We start from the raw sequence: 24,775 nt of genomic DNA, 5'->3' as shown, positions 1-24,775 counted from the left end.
AGTATGATCTTTTGGTCAGAAGTGGTAACCAGGATTTGTTAAGTAGCAGACATCTAGCAGACACGTAACCTGCCAAATTGAATATTAATCATATTGAACAATTTTTCTAAGTCAGACCTCTGCACTGTAGAGTTTGTTTTTCCACCCTGTATTGGATGGTCAAATTAAAATATATTACAAACTGTCATAACTTCAGATATCTTCATTTGTAATTCAGAGACACAATCACAAAATAATACAACCTAGATTTGAAGTGTGAAGTGTGGTCCAGACAGTGATTTTTGGTGATTAAGGTGGAATAATTCTTTAGTTGTCCTACGCTTCTTTTGTTTTGCAAATATATTTATTTTTAAATTGGAATAATTTTTTCTTCACCTTTGATTCTTAGTTAAATTAAACATGAATGGATATTCTTTAAAAAAAACCCTTATATATCTGTAAAAAGAACAGCACTACCATTAATGTGGGCACTGCGTCATGGAACAGCTACTTAATTTCAGGAAACAGTCTAATGAATATGAACACTTTAGAAATTAGTTGCCCATTTCATTAATTGTTTATCTGTGAATGAAAAGAGCTAGTCAAGCAAAGATACTGTTTGGTTTCTGAAAATTGCTCCACCAAACTATCTCCAGATGTTGGGGGAGGTGGGGAAGGAGGAAACTTCATCCACGTTTTAATACATGAAACTTAAGTAGCATGCTCACAATTCATGATCTGTGTTTGGATGCCATTTTTGCTTTGTTTTCTGTGAAAGAAAGAAGGTCTTCTCTTTTTCCAACCTTCTCCCAGCAAAACAAAGTTTATAGCAAGGAGTCTACAGCAATATGTTCTGCCGAATAGGAAGCATTAACTGGAGAAAAGAAACTGGTTGTTACATTTTCAGTTTAAATCATATAAAATTTGAACTTTTCTCTTACCATAAATAATTGAAAAAATAATTAAACTTTATAAATTATATTGTAGTGTAAATGGTACACATCTAACAAGAAAGGACAGATATTAAAATAATGAATTTCAGCAAAATACATGGTAGCAAATGTATTTCTGGAGTGCCAGTATACTTTAAGATGGTCCCCTTTCAACTTCTTATTCAAGTGACTTCACTCTTAAAATAGATTTCTTTCTGAATATATGTAGGTGAACAAACAAGTCTGTGTTCTGTTTTCGATATTTCATTTATTTTTTCTCTTCCTTTTAAAAATGGAATTTTTCTGGACTGCAGGCTTAGATTTTTTGTTACAATTTGTTTGCTCTTTTTTTCTGAGCAGTATCTCACTCCTTACACACTTTACTCTTCCCAAAAGAAGGAATACAGCTTCTCACAGTTTTTTCTATTAAATATTAGGGGAACTCATTTCTGAGTGATAACCAGCCAAAAATAACACAGGATTTGTGTTCAGGGCTGAAATTTTCATATCTGTTAGAAAAAGCAACTGTGACACAGTTCACTTTACAGTTATTTTCCAGATTACTTTAAATAATTGAACATTAGAAGAATCTGTCTATTCCCACAGGAAAAACTGTCCAATAAGCCTCTCCCTTCATCTAAGGGTCACAGAGGAAACCCTGGCTAGACGTTTTGGTGACTAATTTAAACTATCTGGCAAGACAATTGATAGCACCCTTCCTTTGTGTTGTGACAAATATATTTCGACTGCAGTTTATTAACATAATCCAGCACAACCACAGACATATTGTATGTATTATAGCATAGAATTAGAAACATTTTTTGCACATCACAGTCTTTATTCTCTCTCTTTTTTGACAAGGATCTGGATAATTGCCTCAGCAAATGAACTGCTGTGTTCAGTCTGTTTCTGTAATTCCATAAATTGTTTTCCATGCTAAAACTAAGCAAGCTTTTACTGAGTAAGTATAAAGAACCACAGTGTAATTACAGAGGCAATATTATTAAAAAGTGTGACAGAAATGGCATTTTAACTGACAACTACTTTTTCTTTGCTTTATTACTACAAATCAAATATATTATGAAGTGCCAGTTAGTGAGCAACAGTGTCTTCTGCCTCTCTCTGTGTCTCTCTCCCTTTCATGCACACATGCACACATATACACAGGCTTTGAACTGAGATTTATCATAGAAGATTACCACGTAATGAGGATCATAAATTGCTAGGTGAAGTTCCCACCATTCCAGGAAGTTTTATTTAAAATTTAAAGTAAGAATGTTTGTCTCACACTTACATAAGTTGAATATTTAGCTTTTGAGCTTTTGTAGGAATGTATTGGTTCCCTTTATTGGTAAACGGAATTAGAATTATTCCCATTACATGGATGGAAAAAGTGAGATACAAGAAGTGATTAACTTCCCCCAGACTCAGACGCAGTGAATGACCAGGCTAAGAATGAAACTTAAATTTGCTGTCTTAATCATTGAACCATACTGCCTGCAATCAATATGGCCTTGATCCAGAGCCCACTGAAATCAATGAAAAGGAAGGGTTTGACCAGGTCCTGCATGTAATGTAAAGTCCTTCCTTTAGTTTATTTTCCTTCTAATGATGTGGTTATTAAAGTGCAGTTTTTCCATACAATACTTTTGTAGGGAGTAATTAAATCAATCAGTGACAGTGATAGAATTTGAATTAGGAGTAGTGGCCAGCTTCCCTATTTCTGACCCCTGTCGTCTTAACTTATTTTAAGTGGGACACCTTTTTATACATGAAATGTTTATATATTTAAAATCCATTCATTTTATTTAAATATTTAAATATGTGTGTATATAAATGCACGTGTTTATATACATATATACATACACACACACACACACACACACACACATACATATATAAGGAATCTGGTCTGCATTTCTTTATGGTTTCCAGGGCTCTGTATTCAGTCCTTTGCATTTCATAGTCCTCAAATAAGCACACATGCTGATATGAACAACCCTATGTGAAACACTAGTGTGTATCATTGAGTTTATAAAGTGTATGCAGGCTGGAGCAATGTGGGTAGTGGAGTTAACTTTACTAAAGAAAAAGTAAAAGGAAAAATATAAAGAGTTTTGAGAAAATATTTAAGTAAAAGCATGATGTAAAATTGTTTTTACTGATCTTCTGATACCTTAGAACATAATTATAGTTGTGAAGTCTATAGCAAGTGTAATTTTTTCAATATTTTTCATAGCCTTTTTTTACCGTCTTTGGTGTGATATGTCCATAGGTTTTTATTAGATTAATAGAATTGCTGCAAAAATGAGTGAGATTGTCATGAAGGAAAAAGGCCATTTCATTTATGTTTTGTACTTCTGAGAACAGGGAAAAATGAGAACAACTGCAGTACCTATTGAACTGAAACGTAGTAATGGTATTTAGTTAATCCCCTCACAAAAATTAACTGCATGAACACTTGCCTTGATTCATGTACTGGTCATTTGTGATCTTTAAAATTGGTTCACCTAACAGCTCAAGGTCTGTGAAAACCTGAAATGATTGATCCTGTCTCATTGGTGAGTTCTGAGTTCTAGTGGCAATACTAAGGAAAGAGTTTAAACAGGTGTTGCTTCCAAGGAGCCTCCTGGTGAAATATTTTTAAACAATTTTTTTTGAAAATAACCTTTGAAACTTATATAAACATCTCATATACAAGTCCATAAATCTCTCTGTTTTCTAGTAGGCTACTTCAAATGTGGTTTTAACATGTCTGATTTTACAGTTATATTTACCTTTTTTTGCACAGTACTCAGAAACATATCTGAGTGCTCCACATCTTGTTCATGTCTGGCAAAGGACCTGTACAATATCATGTACTCAGGTAGTTTATTTTAGCATTTTTCTTAGATGAAGTTTGAGGTATTCTGAGTTCTTAGATGTACAATAATTCTTAGTTCCAGGCTTGGCATGATTAAAGGGATTTTTCTTTTCCAGAGTCGGAATTGAAATTTGAATTACCTGTATCAGGCATACTGTTGAGTGAACAGCAGTGTTAGTGAAACCAAATCTACCGCTTTATTATTGTGCTGAAACTTATTACAGATCTCTGGTCTCCCCCAAAGCTTCTCTCCAGCCCACCTTCAGCAGCACTTGTCATCCAGAGCTACCTTTGCTTGGTTAAGGAAGATGTGCGGTGTGTCTAGGCAGGAGCTGCTGGTTGATCCGCTGCTATCTCCTCACTGTTAAGCAAGTGCAGTGGAATTCCCTGGCTGGAAGTACCTGTCAGGCGAAAACAAAAGGGTCTAGGGACTGCATGTAGCTTCTGGACTATGTTTTGTGCTACTGTATTATAAGAATTAGGTACATTTACAAAGCCTACTTTTCTACCAAAGACAGTGAAAACACATTCAGAGATTCAGAAATTGTGGAAGAGTAGAAGGATTGACTCATGGACTCTGTGACTGCTTAACTAGTGTTTCCCTTGAAGACATAGATAGGTTGACAAGCCTCTTTACTAAATCATACTATAATTATTTTCTTTATTTAGTAGGACAAACATTTTGCACTTTTTGTCATACCCTGGGCACAAATGGGAGTTAAAGTATCCTTCTATCTGGCTTCCTTTCACCAGCATGCAAGCTGTAGTCCAAGGGTCTTCTGGCTGAATCTAGTGGTTCATGGAGTATATTTGTCCCATCTGCTCTCCATGCTGAGGTTTCATGCATGTGGAGTTTTGAGGAGTGTTTCCTATACCAGTTCATTATTTGTTGAGAACCTACTGTTCTGTGAAAAGCAATTCCTCAGAAAGCTGCTGATGTTGCTCCATTTTTTATATTCATATTTTGTGTTCTTGAAAAGATCAGGAGCCTTTTAGTTTATAAAAGGAATAATGTTTTAAGAAGTAAAGATAAAGAATAAAAACTAAATACTTCTGACCTTTATATAATTTTTTCACAAAATATGAGTGTTTTTTTGACCTGGCAAGTTACAAGCCTTTTTGAAAGATTGTCCATCAGTGATGCAGATAAATTCTCAGTAGTTAAACTCTTCTCGTTCAGAGCTGCACAGATGTACCTCAAGAACTTGCAGGTGCTTTACAAAATAGTCTAAATTAATTTGAGCTCCTAACATTTTGCTATAACCATTAGCTATCAAGGTAACATATGTACATGGAAAACACTAGTAAAAGGTATTTGAAAGGGGTGTGTGTGTGTGTTTGGGGTATTTAGTCTAGAAGTCATTAGAGTTTCATACTTCCTCTTTTGGTGATTAATGTCGGTCTGGATTTCAATAGGATGGATACACATGATGTGCAATGGCATGTTTTCACATGTGAGCTTTGCAGGGCTGTGGCAAACTGATCAGTTTGTTATTATGCCCCTTACTCCCAAAAATGTAGTACTTAATCCTTAACATACCAAATTTAAAATTCTTCTAAATCTGAGGTCAGTATTTCTGTCTAATTTTCCTCTAATATATTTTTTCATTTTTTCATATTTGCATCTTTGTCCTAGTTATTTTGATTATTTCTGTCTCTCTCCCTCCACTTCTGCCTTTGTCCCTCCCTCCATGTTTTTTCTCTCAATCTGAACCAGTGCTTTCCTTCATGTTTTATTTCCTTCACTGTTGCTGGTCAGGTAGGTGTTCTGCTTCTCTCCACATATTTTTCACTTCCTTGAATTTTTACAAGGCAGTGGGACAGCTTTGCAACTTCTCCTTGTATAAAGTAAACAATCGAAAATTCATCCCTTGCTCATAAGCAGTGATTTCCCAAAGCATGTCAAATATTTAAGATTTAGGCAAAAAGGAACAACTCAGCATAGATGCAAAATCTCATTTGACTTTAAAAATTGTGCCTGACCAAAACCCCCTGAAAACATTAGAAAAAATCACAGAAGTAGCAATTTTGTTTTGGGAAAATTATGTGAAAGTCTGTTCTCACCTGCCAGGATTCCCTTCAACAGTATTGAATTTGGATGCTGACTCTAATGAAGTTTACAGGGCTCCCAGAATTACAGGTTTCTTTCAGTGGCATTTAATAATATTACTATCTAATCACTATTAGATACTGTCCTACTCAGTAATTGGGTGAGTGAGATGCCTTCTGAGTTAACAGTTTTGCCAGTCTCCTAGGGAGCATCTGCTTTTCATCTTTCAGTCCTTACTCAATGGGGCCACTGTTTTAGAGAAGGGAAGAAATTTTTAAATGAGGTGAAGAACATTACCATATATGCTTACAACTGAAAGGTGTATTTTAAACTGCTATACCAACAAGACTTGAATGATAATTTTGAGAAGTAATACATCTGCATGAATGTATGGATATCTGCCTGTCTCGGCCTCCAATAGTTTCAGAGAAGTAGTTTTACAGAAGAGACCTCTTTGCTGCTGTTTAGTCAAAAATGGTTCTAAGCTTGCTTCTTTACCCTGCCACTGCCACTCACCCTCTAATGCTGCAGTGTTTCTCCAGTTCCTCAGTCCTGGTCCTCAGTTACCCTTTAAGCCAAGCCTAGCAGTTTTTACTGATGACTGCTCCTACACCTGATTTATTCTTTCTTTTAGCTAGGCAAAATCCCAGCCTGAGAATTTCTCCTAAATCAGATGAAAAAAGCTTTCAATCAAGGGTTCTGCTAGCTCTCCTTGTCTAATGAGCGCCTCCTTCAAACCCTGCCTCCTGGGAACAATCCACACTCTCCGGTCCCTTATCTTGTTCTTCTCCCTGCTCAAAAGAGCCTCACGTCCAGAGCCCTGACACCAGCCCTAGGGCTGACCAGCCTGCCCTGCTCTCCTGGGCAGGGTAGGGTGTGCTCTGGGCAAGTTCAATTTCCCAAAAGATGAGGTGTTTGAGAAAGAGGAGATGCCCTTAATGTAGCCAGAGAGATTGCCTTTGGAATGTAGCCCACTGTAGCCCATGGTCCCCCTCACCTTGTGTTCCCCTGCCTGCTGGCACAAGGTAAATCTCAAGATACCAGGGAAGGACAGAACTTGCATGTGGTGGGGAAAATGGGATAAGAGTGGAAGAACAGCATACACAGCAATGCCCTAGATGTAGCTTTTCAGACTTTGGTCTTCAGGGTGTACATGGCTGCTTTTCTGCTGTCTCCTAATTTGAGAATTCTAGATTTAATTCTCAGTCTCTCTTCCTGAGCTGGTAATTGTCACTGAAAGGTAGAGGAACTGAAGAAAAGATGCATTAAGTCACTCAGGAAGTCAGTGAAATTGTTCTAGAAGCAACACCCTCATGCAGTCATGTGAGGGCCTATTCCTTGTATTCATGTTTGGCTTCAGAAATGCCTTTGTTTTTTTAGTCACTGCAATTAGTAGGTGGAATGCAAACATGAGTAACAGAGGCTTCCAGTTTCTGTGTTGAGGACAGACCTGCTAGACTGATATTATGTGCTGTGTGTGACGATGGCATCTCAATGCATGGTCCTGTGCTGCTGGGAAATACCTGCCCTGCTTTTATAAAAAATTCTTGGGTGCCAGAAGCAATGTGGCCAAATGTGTGTGGTGTGCTGCTTTTGCAAATCTCTGCAGAAGAGCTTTAGGAATTTCTGTATGGCATTCATTCCACTCTGCAATATGGACATCACTGCCCCCCTTCCTGCCTCTGGCCCAGCCAGGCAATGAATCAATGTTTTCATTTCTCAGAAGTATGCTAACACCATGCTAAAGGCCACTGCCATCTTCTTGTGTAGTTCAGTCTTTGCCTAGGAAAACTGAGGTTATTCTCTGTACTTGGTGTTCTCACTCATTTCAAATATGTGCAGATATATATACACACAAAGAAAATAAGTGGGAAGGGAAAATAATATTAAATATCATTAATTTATAATTTTTTGGTAACAAACAGATCAAGTTCTTTGACGCAAAGACAAGAAAAAATGTATCTAACATAAGTTGGTAGGTCTTCTGTGACAATATACTTCACTTAAACTGTTTAATGTACAGTTTAGCATTGAAAAAAGCCTAAAACTCAGAAGTGCTTATGTTTTCCTTATGTTTTATGTGGGTTTTTTTTTTCAAATTGAAAAGGATTTACATTGATTTAAAGACATTTTTCTAGATTTTGCTTTGAAAACAAATCATGTCATAGAGCTTTGCCAAAATAAACTTGGCAGCTTACATTTTCTTTCCCTTTTTTTTTTTTTTGAGTGTTGGCATGTAATGAATATTAATGGAGCATCACTTCCTGGTTTTTGGAATGATACTTTCTTCATGTAAATACTGCTTTTTGAAATACCAAAAGACCATGTACAGTTCAAGTCTTCAATTAAATTTAGATGAATTTATGAAGGATGTTGATTTTTAAAATTGTGAATGTGTTGAAAATTTGTACTAATTTTGTTGAAAATTTAGGGGAAGGCAATTTTGTTAGTTTGAATTCCTTAGCTACTTAGCACATCTTGTTCCTCTATGTTTGTGTTTAAACTCCTGAATTTAAACTCCTTTTCTTTTTGAGGATTTCACAGCAGCAGGCACATTTTCAGTAACCAAATAATAATACTGAGAAGTGAATCAGTCTGAATACAGTGGAATTGACCTGAATTTGATCCTCAAACTGAAACTAACTACAACTATTTTTTTTTTTTTTAGAAATTACTATCACACACCTCTGCACCATCTGGCTTTTCCTAGGAGGTGAAACAGACTTATCAACATACTGCAACAGACTGTTTTTGTGTTGTGTCTGGCAGAACTGTTACCCAAAAACTCAACAGAACGGTGGCTTTTAAGCAATTTCCAGACTAGTTTTCACACCAAAGAGTATTAGGTGGTAAGCAGAGTGGAGAAAACAGCCTGTGCTTATGATTGCATCTTATTTTTACCAATCACTAGTTTGTGCTAGGCTGAATATTGCTTTTAATTACGAGCTGGTGGAACTCTAACAAAAAATGAGAGAAAAGTCTCCCATTTGTCTCATTGTGACTTGAACTTTTCATCATGAAAATCTGTTGGCTATAATGAGGTGACATAGGAATTTCTTAGAGCTGGCTTTAGTCCTCTCTGTAGTTAACGCTTGTTTAACGTTATCACGTAGACCCCAAGGTCTACACAGAGGAACCCATTCCATCTGGCCTTTGCTTTTGTCCCACAGGAGAAAAAAGTTGCAGTTTAGGGTGGTGATCTAACTCCTTCTGCACACAGACAGGCATTTACAGTGCAGCTAATAATGCTGTACATGTATGTGTAGGTAGATGACAGCAGGAAATGGCATTTGTGACGGTGCGGATGGCAGCAAGAGCTCAACAGAACTGCTGCTGAGTTTGTCTGGGGAGGAAGGGCACTAGGGAGCAGCTACAGCAGTGTCTGCAAATAAAGAGTACCAGCCATTTATACCTGCTATGATTACCACAGGTTCAAGCATCCCTATGCAGCCTTCCTGCCCTACAAGCAAGCATTAAAATGCTGAGAGCAAGATTTGTCCCCTCAGTTAAATAGTTAGGCTGATAGCTTTGTGCTTTACTCTCTTAGGCTGATAAATTTAAAGAGAGTTTAAATTAAAGTTTCAATTTAAACTCTCAATTTTAAACTATAACATTGAGAGTTTAAATTTAAACTCTCAATTTTATAGTTTGGGAGAGGGTAGGTTGTTACGGACGCATTTTCCAGTCACTATGTTTTCTCTTATTTCATAAAACAATGAAAAAAACTATGAAGGGCTTACTTGCCCTTCAGTGAAACAGGAGAAAACGTCTCATATTGATTGCAGTGGGAAGAGACTCTGGGTCAGTGTTTTGCATACACCAAGCCATTTCACTTTCTACCAGCCTGGTCTGCTTTTTCCACAGATGTGCACAGTATGTATATGTATTTTCTGAAAAGCGTTTGCATATTACACGGTCACCAAAGTAACTTTTGTCCTGTGATTAACTGGAGGGTGCTATGACAGGAGCAAATACAGGGCTTAGCATGAGCACAGCATGTTCTCATAAGTATACATGCTGGATTAGAGCCTACAGGCTGGACTTTGCATAGGGAGTGAGAACATTCCTCTTTCTGCCGACTACACTTTGCGCTTGTGTAGCAGCAGGATTGCTGTAGCTGTGTTGCACTTGGCGAGGTCTAACACCAGCATGACAGAAGGCAAATGAAGGAAATACTAAACATGCAAAGAATATTGTATTCCTCTGGATGAAGGTGGGAGAGAGCTTGTAAAAGAAGCTGGGGATGCACTTAATTCACTTGACTTTGTCTATGAGGATATGAGTAGATTTTTAGATGTGCTGAACACTGACAAATCAAAATGGACAGTCAGGATTTGATAAATGTAAGGTGCAAATGAGCACACTGTTTGCTTCTTTTATTAAAATAAACTAGGAGATAATTGAGTTCAAATACAATATATGCTGCCAAGTGGCAAAACTTGCTGTTACTTTAATGCAGCATATTAGAATACATTCTTTTGGATGGGGTAGCCTGATGGTTGCTGGGATACTGTATAGCTGTTGTAATTTTTGGCTGAGTGCGTGTGTCCAAATAGATAAGTTTTATTTAATAAAATAGCTTATGTTCAATTAAGAAGAAAAAAAAAAAAGAAAAAAAAAACGAAGAAAATGTTCTTCATTAGTTTGTTTACTTTTTCTGCAGAATTTTCAAGGTTTAGATATGCTGGGAGTACAATTTTCCTTATTCCAAATCTGAGATACAGGAACAGATTGTCAAAACCAAGTCATAACTCCCATTGCCTAATCTGTCTTAGATTTTTAGATAAGTGACACTTCAGGGTCCAGAGATAATATTTTAACATGCATTTCAAGGTATAAATTCACCTATTGGTGAAGAACAAAAATGGATAACATCCAAGTCAGACTAGTGACCACTCCTGTCACTATATAATATGCAAAAGCAATGGAAAATATAAGCAAAACAACTATGACTTTTTTCCTTTGGTCCAGTGTAATATCTGAGTTCTCAACTGATTTCAAATAAATATATGAAATTGCTAAGCTATTATAAGAAAATATATTAGAAGAAAAACTGATTCTGTATTTAAATGTAAAATGTCCTGTGTGTTTATATGAAGATGCCTTCCTAATTGCAAAACCAGGAGAGAGCACATTGATCTTTCAAAAACAATTTGACATTCATTTGGCCCAGTTCAGGTACAATAACTGTGATCTGTGCAAGACAGTAATACTAAGGAGTTCCAGAAGCATTTGGACAATGCTCTCAGGTACATGATGTGACTCTTGGGGGTGGTGCTGTGCAGGGCCAGAATTGGATTCCATGATCCTTGTGGGGCATTCAGGATGTTCTCTGATTAAGTGACAAATTTGTACGGTCAGAAGCAAGAAGTGTAGCATCTCTTGACTACCGACTTTGGTGCTCAGGGCACGTTACTGTTACAGAAACTGTGGTAGCAGGCTAGCATGTCTTACGTAACACAGCAATAAATATGCAGGTGTAAAACAGGAGGCAATGGTATTTGTAGGACTGATGACAAATATGAAAAGCATTGCAACACTGTGGTAAGCGTCGTAGGCTTTGTTGTTCATCTTCCTGGAATTGTGCTTAAAAATGTGTTTCTCCTTGCTTACTGCTTCTTGTGCTTTAAACAGATACAGAATTTTCAGACTGCCATCAGTTAAAAAAAATAAGAAAGAAAGAGTTTCCATTCTCCCTCCAACACTGCCCCTGACATAAAATTTATTCTAGCTTCATTGTCAGCAAATTACTTCATGTTGTCTCAGGTATCACTCAGGACTATTGCCTTAAACTGCAGCCACCTAATTCTAATAAGTTTTATTTTCTGCACACGTCATCAACTGTTACACATGACATTATAAAAAGGAGGAATGATAAGGAGAACGAAAGTTACTTAAGATCAACATCCTCAGAACTTCTGCATGTATTGAAAGTCCTTTACACTTCCCAAAACTGAGTCCCAAATCAAACTGGATACTAAAAATTGGGAAGCATCGAGAAATAAATAATGAGGGTCGCTGCCAATGGTCTGGAATGCTTTCATTAGATAAAGCCTTTATCTCTAATTGTCTCACATATAATCTGTTTACACCCATTTAGTACAACCAATTTTAGTTTTCTAATTTTTTCTTTTTATGGACAGTTGTTAAAAAGAGACATTGCTCACTTTTGCACGTGACCCGACATTAAAAGGAAGCATTGTCTTTTTCAAATTGCTTGGCATTTCCTTTCTGTGACTCCTTAGAAATTAAATGAAGGTTGTAGGTCAGGAAGAGGAAAGCTGCATTGCTGCATATTCATTGCAAAGATACTGTTTCTTCCATTTAGAAATATGACTGGGTCTGTTGTCTTCTACACAAAAAGCGTCATAATCTGGGATATTTTGTCTTTGTTTCTCCTCACACTGCTTCTGAAATCTAGAAATAAAGTGATGTTTTAGCATAAGTTACGGATTTCAGGTCAAGACTGAGCTTCTGTGTATCTTCTCTGCCCACCCTGAGACTGACAGAAATCACTGTGACAATTATGATGTACAGTGGTGAAGGTAATTTCTGAACATGAGTTTGTGTTACCTCTCATGTGCTTTCAACAAAGACTGGCTGGCTGAGCGCATCCTAAGGATTGCATCAGCCAGGGCCACATGTCATATGGAATATAACTCCTATTCTGTGAAAATTACTTTTGTTACTGTGAAGAATGTTTACACTCAAAGGTCGGCTGGCACATGTGTTTCTCACTCGCCTAGCAGTTTGTGGATTTTAGAGTTAGTAAAATGTCTAGCATGCATACACACATCAAGTTCTGTGCCTTTCATTAGTGTAGCACTCTTCCTCAGTCTGATCTTACCAAACCTCCTAATTCTGAATGAGAAGGAATCTCTTCACATTTAGTCAAGATCAGATTTTTTTTGATTTAAAAAAGAAAAAAAAATAGGTAATTCCACAGTCATTAACAACTCCCTTTTAAATGAAATTATTTCACATTATTTCACTGCTGAAAAAACACCTCTATAGAGAAGATGGCTACCTCTGTGAGAAAGCTACTCTCCAGCAATAAGGGAAATTAAAATTTCCAGCTCACGTGAAATTCCATGGATTTTAAGTAAGACCTCCATGGAAGGTATCTTTAAAGGTCTTACAGGAGAGACCTTCACCATGGTTTTCATTTGGCCTATGATGCTTTTCACAGGCAGATTGTGTGTCCACCAAGCTAGGTGGTGCAACCTGGTGAAAATGCAGCTCAAAGAAATGCCAGGTAGTGTGGCTTGCTCTTCTGGCAGTTTTCAAGATGTATGTTTTTACAGAACTCCAGAAATGGGAATTTTTACCTGATTTTTTGTGTGTTGTTCTTAGTGCACACAATGGTTTATTTAAAGAATTGTGGGATATTTTTTCCTACCTGTATAGAATGTCAATATGAGTATATGTAAAGAGTGATTGTGCAAGTATTTTCAGAATCAAGTGGTGTGGTTTGTTGATAGACATTAAGAAATAGTGGTGCAAACCATAAAAGACCTGGAAATATGGGTTTTTTTGAAAACCCTTACTTGTACTTTGTTCTTGTTTGTTTGTTTGCTTGTTCAGATATTTTAACATATAGCTGTATTATATCATTATTGTATTAAAGATAAATGTTGTTGTATGTATGACTTGGCAGTAGATCTTTGATTTCACATGTCCACAGAATAAATTAAATCTCCCTTTGTGTACACTACAAACATGTTTTGCCTGACAAAGCATGTCCTATCTTACATGAGTTGGACATTGTATGTTGTAAATCTGTGGAGTTAAAATAGTGCTTTTAAATGTATGTCACAATGATTTAATGAGACATGAACTTGATGATCAAAATTATTTAAATTTTAAGGTTGTGTAGAGGGGAGGCCTGGGAGAATAAAGATCTTCTGAATTCATACATGATAGTGTAGGATGGAAACCAGCTTTGTACCAGTAGGTACATTAGGAAAACAACAGCAACATCAACAACAAAAACAAAACAAAAGACCCTACCTTACTTGGAAAAAAGGACAGCCTGATAAAGGTTCTGCTTCACATTGCAAAAGCAAATAAATATATGTATGTTATATTGTATTATATCTATTTCTTTAGTATAGCTAAAGGACAACTTCCCATGAAATAGTGCATTCCTTTAGAATTGCAGATTTTCATAATTTTTTTTAAACACATTCCTATTGTAACCTACATCAAAAGGGCAGCTATGTTTCTTGTGTCTGACTATACATATGCATTATAAAAAAGTGAGTCTACTGTAATTACCAGTTTGCAGAGCGAATTCCTGCAGGGTTTGTACTCTCCCCATTAGTAAAAGAGATAAGTTGAAATGTATTAAAATTTCACTGTACAACTGGGAGTTTTTGTTCACAGTAAATGTGGTAATGTTTCTTCATTGCTTGACTGTTTGTGTTTAAATTTAGGCAGTGTGCCCAACAGGGACAAAATTATAGGATAAATCTATGTATAAAAGAAAATCCTTCTGAGAAAACCAATAACATTTCTCCCTCCACTGCCTGCCCCCCTTCTTCCTCTTTTCTGTCTCTCTCTCTCTGGTTTTATTACATGTATGTATATATGTATATATATATCTGTATTTTTTTTAATGTTCCATTCTGGCCAAAGAGACACATATTTCACACTTACTGGAAATCTTCCCTCTCCTAAATAAGGTGAAGGGATAGAATGTACTTTAGCAAATATTCGTGAAAAAATATCCATTGCTTTGTTTTCAGGAAATACCAAAGAAGCAAAATTTAAAAGTCACAATAATAAAAGAAATGCATATTTAAGTAATTAATTACTTCATCTAATGAAGAGAAAATATTTTCACCTATTAGTCTGGCTTTCTGGGGACAAGACAAAAAGATTGGGTGTTTTTTTCATATTATTATTTGCTTATATTATCAGGTTAGTGGCTGACAGGGTTGGTCACTGAAGGAACAGTGCAGGATTGACTATTTTATTAATGTAAATAAGAAGTTATTGCTTTAGGGTATAACTTAAGAACAAGATACATAGTATGGAGTTTTGACCTTGAAAAGAGAGAAAAGATTATTTTCTTTTTTGAATTATTTTCAAAATAATCTTTCATCATAATTCTTTTATTTAACTTTTGTAGAGCCCATATTTATCTTCCGTGGCTAAAATGCAGCACAGTGCAGTGCAAATCCACATATTTTTTTTTTTGTCAAATTGAAAACCCATCATTTAGAATCCAGAAAGCAGTAACATCTGAGAAAGAAAAAGAATCCTGAAAGGAAAACCTTCCTGAAGAGCAGATTAGACAGTAAACAATTTATTTTTGATATTATTTAAGGAGAATACCTGAATACACGGACAGAAAGAAATAGCTACTCCATGGGCCATGCTGCATTTTACTTTGTTTAAATCAGATCTTGCTTATTCTTTAAATTAATGGGAAAAAAAGGTGGAAAATAAAAAATCTAACAGATATTGCTAACATAATTTTGTGTGTACATTTACATTTTTTTTAAGGTTCCCTATTTACTTGTTAGAAGTGATATATTCATTTGTAATTTTTACTGGACGGACTAACTGAGATTGATTAAAACTAGTCTAGAGATTATGAGTTATCTGATCACCTTTAAGACTTTTAACATTCTCATCATCTTCTGATTGATTTGTGGAGAAACAATAGATGAATAATAGGTATTAGTCTTAATAGATTTGTTATTTGATTTAATAGATTGAAGTAACTCCTTTTCAACCACTTAGTAATTACTGAAAAAAATCCTCTTTTGTGGATTAATGACCCAATAGTCCACATAATGTTAAGAATTGTTGACAATTTCCTTCCATGTTCATGCTAGATCCACAGGTTCTATGTCTTTTTGAAGATACTAGAGGTAAAAAAAAATATTTTTTGAGCATATTTATTTCCAGTTTTTACATCACAAGTTTTTAATTATTGGTTCATATACTTTATTCTGAAACATCTCCTATAAGGCAGTTGAAGTTTGTTTTGAATGGCACGGCTGATACCACACTATAAGAATATATATATGTAATATATGTATATAATATTACTTTACAGTAATCTATATAAAAGAATATATATACTTTATAGTATATATATATATTCTTATAATGAGAATATACTTTCTACAATTTAGTTGCCAGAAAGATCCACTTGTTTTCTGGAAAACTATCGCCTGGACTTTTCATCGAATCATGGGCTGATGGAGAGGTTAGGGGTGGAAGGAATTTTTAAATATCATCTAGTCCAATCCTCTGCCATGGGCAGGAAATCTTCAACTAGATCGGGTAGCTCAGAGCCGTGTCCAGCCTGACCCTAGAATGTTCCTAGGGATGAGGCATCCACCACCTTTCTGGGCAACATGTGCCAGTGTTTCACCACCCTCCTCAAAAAAATTTCTTCCTTGTTGTAATCTAAACCTACCCTCTTTCAGTTTAAAGCTGTTTCTCCTTGTCCTGTCACTGCATGCCCCTGTTAAAAGTCCCTCCCCAGCCTTCTTCCAAGCCCCTCTAGGTAGTGGAAAGCTGTTATATGTACTCTCTGGAGCTTTCTCTTCCCCTGTCTGAACTACCCCAATTCTGTCAATCTTCCCTCATAGGAGAGGCATTCCAGCCCTCTGATCATTGTGGTCTTATTTGGACTAGCTCCAACAGGTTCATGTCCTTCCTTTGCCGAGGATTCCAGAGGCAAATGCAGTACTCCAGGTGCAGTCTCACCAGGGCAGAGTATGTCACAGGTCCAGGACAGGCCAGTAAAGCCAGGGAAAGCAACTTGCCTCCTGTGGTCTCCAAAGGAGACAGTGAGTTGTGGTTACTCGAGATGAGTGCCTGGGTCCAGCTTGCAGTGTCATTCTCTAGAAGAGTCGTGGTTAGAGAAGGGTTTGTGAAACACCCGTGCATGGATACCTATCTGACACTGACTGCTGCCTTGGCAACATTTGTGGCTGAACTCCAGTGACTGACAATGTTAGTTTCATAGTAGAAACTTGGTTTTCATCTATGAGAACAAATATCTGTATTTGCTAACAGGCTCTTGGGCACAGGGAATCTCATTCTTAAATCAACTGTGTTTTTTCTTCAAATTTTAAGTAAAGAAGATCTTGTCAGTCTTAATTTTTTCAGTGCAAATAATTTTGATGCTTGTGATGCTCAGGCTAGTTTTGCACGCTGTAGAAACGTAGGGTGATACTTGCCTGTAGTCTTTGTATAGTATCTGTAGGCAGCCCTGTGAGCTGAGTGTCTAGAAGCAGCATAAAAGCTCTACAGACACTTCCTGACAAACAAAACATATATTCTGAGTTATATTTCTCTAGAAAAGTCCAGGTAGCATTCCTTAACACAGGTTTCTACTTTTACTGGTGTCTGGGGTAGAAATGAAGAGCAGCTCCTAAATTAATGCAAGATTGCAAACAATTTTTTTTCTCCTATTCTTATTCCCCATTCACTTAACCATTCTTTCTCAAGAAGACTTGAAAACAGTTTTTAGCATGCTTAGAGACTGGGTTTTCTTTACTCCAGGAAAAGCTGTTTAATCGTATTAACAGCTTTCTCTCTTGTTAGCATGCTTGCCTTCATATTATATTAGTGACTGTTTTCTTGAATGCTACAGAGAAATATAACAATATTATTACCTTTCAAATTGTATTTACTGAAAGTAAATACAAGTAAGAAACAATACTAATGTAATGTGATGTGAAATCGCTAATAAAATACTGCAATGCAGTGAATAACTCAGAAGGTATTGGAGTATCACTAAATGGGAGAGAGATTAAAAATATAATAGCATTACATGAATGTTTCAGACCATTCAAATGCAAAGTTAATCCCCCCTTACTGTTTTTTGTTTTGGGCAAAGCATTGTTAGGCTAGTAGTATTGAAGTTAGTAATGGTCATGTATCACTTATTGTCTCTAGGTGAGTCCTATGTATAAAATCATTCATTTCCTAATCATAAATCAAAGTGAACTTTTATTATAAAAAAATCTGTAACATTTTTGTGCCAACAGAAGAAATAATAATGCTGAATGTTTCTGCCTTACCTGCTTCGTCATTCCTCACCATTTTGTGTGAGCAGCTTATTAGCCTTATCCCAGGAAAGGTATATATTAGCATTATCCATTATTTTCAGATTGGGCAGTTATAGGTTGAGTGTTTAAATGCATCTATTGGAGTGACAGACCTGGGTCGGTATCGAGGCATTCCCCCTCTTCCAGTCCAGTGTTTTGGCATTTTAACTGAGTTTCAAAATTGTTATTTTTGTACCAGAACTGCATGATGGAGGAATAGTCATCCTGCATCATTCTGTCATCCTGCAGAGACCGAAATACTTCTGCATATTTCTGCTACATTCTGGAGAAAGTGCAGCAAGCTCTTCCACCCCAATTTTCCCTCTTTCTTAGAAGTTAAAATGTAGGTGAGAAGGGGGATAATGAATCCCTTGTTTAATTTTGCTTGTGGGCTTTTTGCTTTACTTACCAAACTGTCTTTATCTCAACCCACCAAGATTTTCACTCCTACTATTCTGATTTCTCTCCCCTATCCCACTGTGAGCAAAGTGAGCAAATGTCTGTGTGGGGCTTAGATTTCTTAGATAGCTGGGTTTAAACCAAAACAGTTCCCTGTAATATAATATTAGTCTTATTACAGGAAGGTGACATAGTGCATTTCCTAAATGTCAGTGTACAAATGATCCTCCTTTTGGTGTTCGTTTGAAAATAAATTGTATCTGCCCTTGATTTGCCAGCTATTAAAAGTCATGTAATTTCATTTGGATCTTTTTGCTATCTCTACAGCAGATTTTTTGCTGTGATCTTTTAAATAACTACTTGATTGGCAGGAAAAAATGTTTATTTGGATTCATAAAGTAGTAAAGAAGAGGAGTGATAGATCTTATAGGAGCTTTTTAAAGAACATATATGTGCTCTGAAAAAAAAAAGAAAAAACTGAACCTAAAACAGTGGTATGGTACAGTCCTGTCATATAGACATTATCTTCTTAGCTTTATAACAAAGAAGCAGAATGAAAAAATTAATGTCATAGGAGACTTTTTGTTAAGAAAGTTTTGGAACATTTGAAGAACTTTTCTGTTGTCTTCTGCTTCATAACTTATTCTCTCATGAGTCTACATACAGCAAAACAAGTGTGGATCTCTGTCGTACTCATTAACTTTGATTATTTTGGTGTGCCATCATGTCTCAAGATCATCTACTTTATTTAAAAGCTTAAAATTGTTCTTCTAATGACAGTGTTATTTACTTTCAATAAAATATTAGTTCAAAATTATGTAATTTTTTTATTTGCAATAGAGAGTAAAACTGTTTGACAATGGATAGAAAATGTTGATATACCACGTTGTGTTTGGTTTTCTCTTAAAGTTGAGACATAAGCTGCAAAAAGTGCTTTTTGCTTCTAACACTAATCATAATTTCATGCAAATATTTCATTTATTGGTATACAATGCCCAAACTGTTATTAGTGTTAAAAACATAAATGAGATTATTTGCTCTGTCAATTAAATGTGGAAAGCTCTTGCCTGTATTACAAAAATACATAGAACTTTGAATTGTCTTTATACAAAATCTTTATTGTACAAAATCTAAATTTCAAGTATACATATGTGTATATGTATGTGTGTGTAAAACCCATGGCATCTTTGCTAACTAACACATTTCTGTAGACTGCATACTCTCTTAGTCTTACAGATTTTAATGCAGCTGCCAAGAACTGCATTTATGCACCAGTTTGCTTGTTTGCAATCTCACAAAAAAATTTCACAGGACTAAATTATCTTCAAGCCTGATGCTTCTGTGGCTGATAACAGTGGATTTAGATTAGGTGAGCTCTGTGGTGTAAATGTACAGGAGATGCATTAGAAAGGTAGATGGAACATCAATACAGAGAATGAGTATACTTTACTCCATTATGTATTCAGGTGCACAGTGATATAGATGTAGAAGGAAGACATTTTTAAATACCTGTTTAAAGGCATTTGAGAAAGGTGAGGCAAAGATACTAGGAATAAGACTCTTTAACCCTGCCACTGCATAGAAAGATGTAGTTGAGACTTCAGTAAGATGCTATTCAACCTCACAGAACTCTTGAAGCCTCACCATAAGTTACATTACAAAGCTTTGTTGCAAAACTTACCCATCTCTCCATAATGTTGCATCCCTTAAAACGGCCTCCATCTATTGAGATCAGTTGTAAGTAATCCAGAGAAGGAATCATATCTGTTTTTTACATGTTCTCCTGCTTCTCCCACACTGTCATTCATTTCATGGCAGCTTATTGACTCTCAACTCTTGGAAGCTCTGCAGAACAGCCAGAAGGATTGATTCTTCCATTACTGCTGTAGGCTATTTCTATTAACATGTGAATAATAATTATTTTTTAGAAATAATAAAATCACCCAAACAATGTTAAATTGATATCCTTGGTCTGGGAGAAACCCAGAGAAGTCAGATCTTTTAATAGCCATACAAACTTATGCATAGGTATACTGACACCATGCTTTAATATTAGTCAAACTTCCTTTCTTTTTACATTAGGCTTTACAGGAAGAGCATCTCAAAGAGAGCTGCAGGATATTTCTCAATGTCAATTTTAAAATTTTAGGATTTAGTCAGCAATATAAACTATTTTAAATTATTCTACTGAAGTCAAGCCCATTTCCTGCATAGGTCCTCAAGGACCATTGTAGTTTTGATACAAATACAAGAAGCAATATGTTAGGAACTCAGTGAAAGATATGTACTCCTGTTAACTGCAGGCCATGACATGGTAAAATATAACAGCATGTATGTTTCAAGGAGTTGTATGTAGGAAACCATGTTTTGTTGCATACTTAAGGTGTTAACCTGCAAGTTGTCATCTAAATACATGACTGCCTATCAGCTAATACACAGGAGACTGTGTCTTCTGATTTTAGTATTCCTTTCACTATTCACTGGTTTCTTTTCCTTCTGTTTTCTTTCTGGCTTTCTTGGGGAAGCTCCTGAGGAAAATCTCAGTTAGGGAAAATTTCTGTTTCTTTTCCTAGAAAATAGTGTAGTATGGAAAGTCCAATTGCATAAACTTTTTTATAAAAATCTTGGGAAGGCAGAATTACAGTGCATGACTTGTGGAACGCCTAGCTAAACTCTTTCAGAAGCATTTTCTGGCAAAATTCTAACATTTGTACACCCTTGGATTTTTATACCTACACTTTAACAGGCTAGCACAATGATTCCAATATTCAGCTGCTACATCGAAGATCTTTTTATCATCCCCACTTCCCACCCCATCCCTTTAAAATTGAGCAGTACCAAATGTCCAACCACAGTTACACCAACACACTCAGCTACCTACAGGAACACCAGCTAGTGTACCTTAAAATCCTGCTGCTGAGGAATGGAGGTCTGCATGCAGACTTTGGTTTCTTACATTAATCTATGCCATATTCAGATTCAGCTGCCCTTCTGGCCTTCCTGAGCATGTTGCCATCAGTGACTTGTATTCCCAAGTTAAGTTGTATTGAAAAACAGGTGAAAATACTGTTCATAATGGTAGTGCATATGTTTGTAAGGCTCAGTGAATTTGCTAGTTGCATTGTGAAGGTCTTAAAGCGCAATAATTTCTTTCATGTTAATGAATGTTAGCGTTCAGATGCTGTGTGTACAATCACACACTGTTTTTGGCATCTTGAATCTTCCTGTCACTGAGTTCCATTGGCTTCATGTTGGGTATTGTAGAGATCTCAGGTAGTTACAGTAATTCTGAATTAACTAAGCAAAGTGAAAAAATAATCTCTGAAATAAAGAAAAAATTCTATTTGAGAGTTTCAGTAGCCTCTACTAGGTGTAAACAACTCTAGTTGTTGTTTAGGGAATGTGAGCATCAGGCTAACAAAATAATTTGTCCAAGATCATGCCAGAACATAAGTTAGAATGAGTATGTCTGGTCCTAAATGAGCATCTTCCAGCTTGAGGGGTAATCCTTATCATTCAGAAGTATGCATGGGATTCTCTGTAGTGGATTGGGAAACTACTGAAACCAAATTACATCCTGGCATCAATATACACCCTTGGCAGAAAAAGCAGCCAAGTAAGGCCAGGCTGAATATTTTGGCCATGCTAATTATGTTTTGATTTTTTCATACCAATTGATATGAATTTATAAAAATGCATAGCTCTTTTTGAAGACTTTCTAATTTATTTATTGGAGGAAATAGCTAATATTTTCATGTTTCTAAAAAACATGGGTGAATATTTTCAGCAATATGTATAAAAGGTAGAAATCATACCAATTAATTAGTTCAACATTTTACATCATCAATACTCTCCTTAATTCAGAGAAGAGGAAAAGAAATATGTAACCTCTAAACTCCCCCGCCCCCCCCAAGTTTATAGTCTATAGTGGCTAAATGGGTAATTTTTGAATGGGTGTAATGAAACTTACTCTTAAGCTTCAACACTATATTTCAGGTCCAAGCTGAATCAAATTTTTACAGGCAACCTGTTGACCTCTAGGCCAAAAGTGGATAGGGTTGTAATAGAAATGCTGACGAGCCTTAATAAAGCAACTCTTCCAAATGTCAGAGTTTGATCTAGTACATGTAATGCACTATATTACACCTTTTGCATGTAGTGCAAATGACACATGAAGAAATCAAAATATCATCAAATACAACCAGTGTTTGTCATGTCGGTGCAGAGATCTGAAAAAAGTGGTGAATGTGAGAAAATCTTCTATGGTAAAATAAAAATATCATTTTGAAAGACCTCCTTTTGCAGTACAATTAATTACTGAGTTCATTAATTAATGAACATATTAGCAAAAGAACACCATTACTGACCAGTGTAGTCTTGATATATTACCAGGTCAATACACTATTGAACATGAAACAGGACCTTCCAGGAGATTTTTTTTCTCATAACCCACAAACACATATATTATTCCTGCACGGTCAGCACTTCTCTGGTACCCTTATATTTCGTATTACTAATTCTTTTAATCACGCATCCATAGAGCAATGTTTTATAACCTGGCTAATGAGTAATTGGACAGGTGACATTAGGACTGAGGCCCTGAAGTGTCAGGCATAATAGAACAGGATTTTTTTCCCTCACTAGATTTTTGAGAGTAAAAGGTTGTAAAGGAGCAGACAGGATAAGAGGAATAAAGGACTCTTTAACAGAAATTTGTCAGAGAAATACAGATATTAAATGTATCCATGAACTATAAATGTCTTTACATTTATTCTGATGCAGATAAATAAGTGAAGGGATCAAATATTTAAAATAATTCTGAGGCTTTTTCGTTTTCAGCAGCCAAGGAGCTTAGCCAGGCCAAGCTAATGCTGAATGTAATTTATTTAAAGTCACTACAGTTAAGATTATATTTTTTGTATGGAAAATATGTGTATTAATTCTTCGTAAAAGGCAAGAGTCTTCATAATTCTTTGGTTTCTCTGTGGCAATGCGTACCAAGCACCCTTCCCCCACCTTAGCCCCCAAGTAATCATTGATTGCATCTAAATCTATAGAGATATCTTTTCCTGGCAGCTCTGGTAGTTACAGTAGATTGTTAATCTGTGAATGATCAGAATAAGCCTCTCTGTCTCAGAAATCTCCATGCAAATTACATCTAAATGCATGCCATAAATTTATTAGTAGCAGTTTGAAGTGCACAGGTCATCTTCTACACTATTTAAAAACATATGTCTGTTACATTAGAAAGAGTCTCATTCAATTTATATTCACTTTTCTGTGGCTGTAGCTAGCCCTTGTCAAAGTAAACCTGTGTAATTTTTGAAATAATTCTAAAAAGGAAGATGAGAAAGTCTGTTATTAAGGAAAGTGTCTTATTAAGCATATTTGAGATCTCTGCATGGGACTGGAGTTTCACTATTCCTACTTTAAAACAGAGAAATTCTTGTTTAACAAATGAGGAGTTTTGAGAGGTAAAAGGCTATTCCTAGATATTGGAGAAAGTGAGAGATGTAAAGGCAAGTTACAGGATGTTTTTTGAACCAGTCCTATTCTTGTACCTTGATCAGTTTACTGTTTTGGGAACACATAAAATCCATGACTTCTTTTTGCAGAGTTATGTGTTAGGTGAACCCAAAAAGGAAATTCAAAAATAACCTTTGGATTCCATGCAGGAAGGGGAAATATATTTGTAGTTTTCCTTTCCATATCTTTTTGTTTCCTAATTTTTATCTGGATTTCAAACTGGTATGCTCCTATGGTAAGACATCCCTAGTTACTTTCTTTCTTTATGAAGTCAATGCAAAACCAGGATATTTATGGAACTCCTACAGCATCCTCCTGCTCATGCTACCAACTTTTTTTTTTTCCTAAAGAAAATAGAACAAATTTTTTAAATATTTCAGGAATTTATTCATCTCCATGGGACATACTGACATATGTTTTTGAAAGAAAATTAATTTCTACTTAAAATAGGAGCTAGGCTTTAAATGTTAGAAAGCTGGGGTTTTCTGTGTAGCTCATATCATTCTAACTATCACAACAAATTTGTACACGCAGGAAGAAATACATTAACATGTGTCTTCTGTTTCTTTTCCCAGGCCATCCGCTGTACACTGGTAAATTGCACATGTGAATGTTTTCAGCCAGGGAAGATTAACCTGAGAACCTGCGATCAGTGTAAACATGGCTGGGTGGCACATGGTAAGAAATATCTGTTCTGGGTTTGTTTTTTCAATTCTTTCCATCCTTACCAGTATTTTTAAATAATAAGAACTGGATTGATACATACAATAGTGGTACCTATTTGTCTACATATGCATGTGTGCACTATCTGTGTTTATCCTTATGTATGCATGCACATGCTTTTTTTTAGAGCAATTTTTAGGATGTAAGAGTCTGTTATTCTGGTGACAGCTCCAAGTGCCACTTTCAAAAGCTTGTGTACAACTCAAAAGAATATTCTAGCCTCCAG

The 24,775-nt window shown here is 36.0% G+C and overlaps 1 protein-coding gene across 3 annotated transcripts in view; it reads left to right on the top strand.

The window, feature by feature from the left end:
• BNC2 (basonuclin zinc finger protein 2) overlaps positions 1–24,775 on the top strand; it is a 322,321-nt gene that overhangs the window by 186,272 nt on the left and 111,274 nt on the right. For all 3 annotated transcript variants that reach the window (XM_063180396.1, XM_063180397.1, XM_063180398.1), the window contains exon 3: positions 24,402–24,504. In XM_063180396.1, the coding sequence (XP_063036466.1) occupies positions 24,402–24,504 (103 nt within the window). The remainder of the gene's footprint in view (positions 1–24,401; positions 24,505–24,775) is intronic.

The sequence above is a fragment of the Melospiza melodia genome, chromosome Z (assembly GCF_035770615.1).
Source record: "Melospiza melodia melodia isolate bMelMel2 chromosome Z, bMelMel2.pri, whole genome shotgun sequence".
Classification (NCBI taxonomy): domain Eukaryota; kingdom Metazoa; phylum Chordata; class Aves; order Passeriformes; family Passerellidae; genus Melospiza; species Melospiza melodia.
This window is presented reverse-complemented; position numbering and strand designations above follow the sequence as displayed.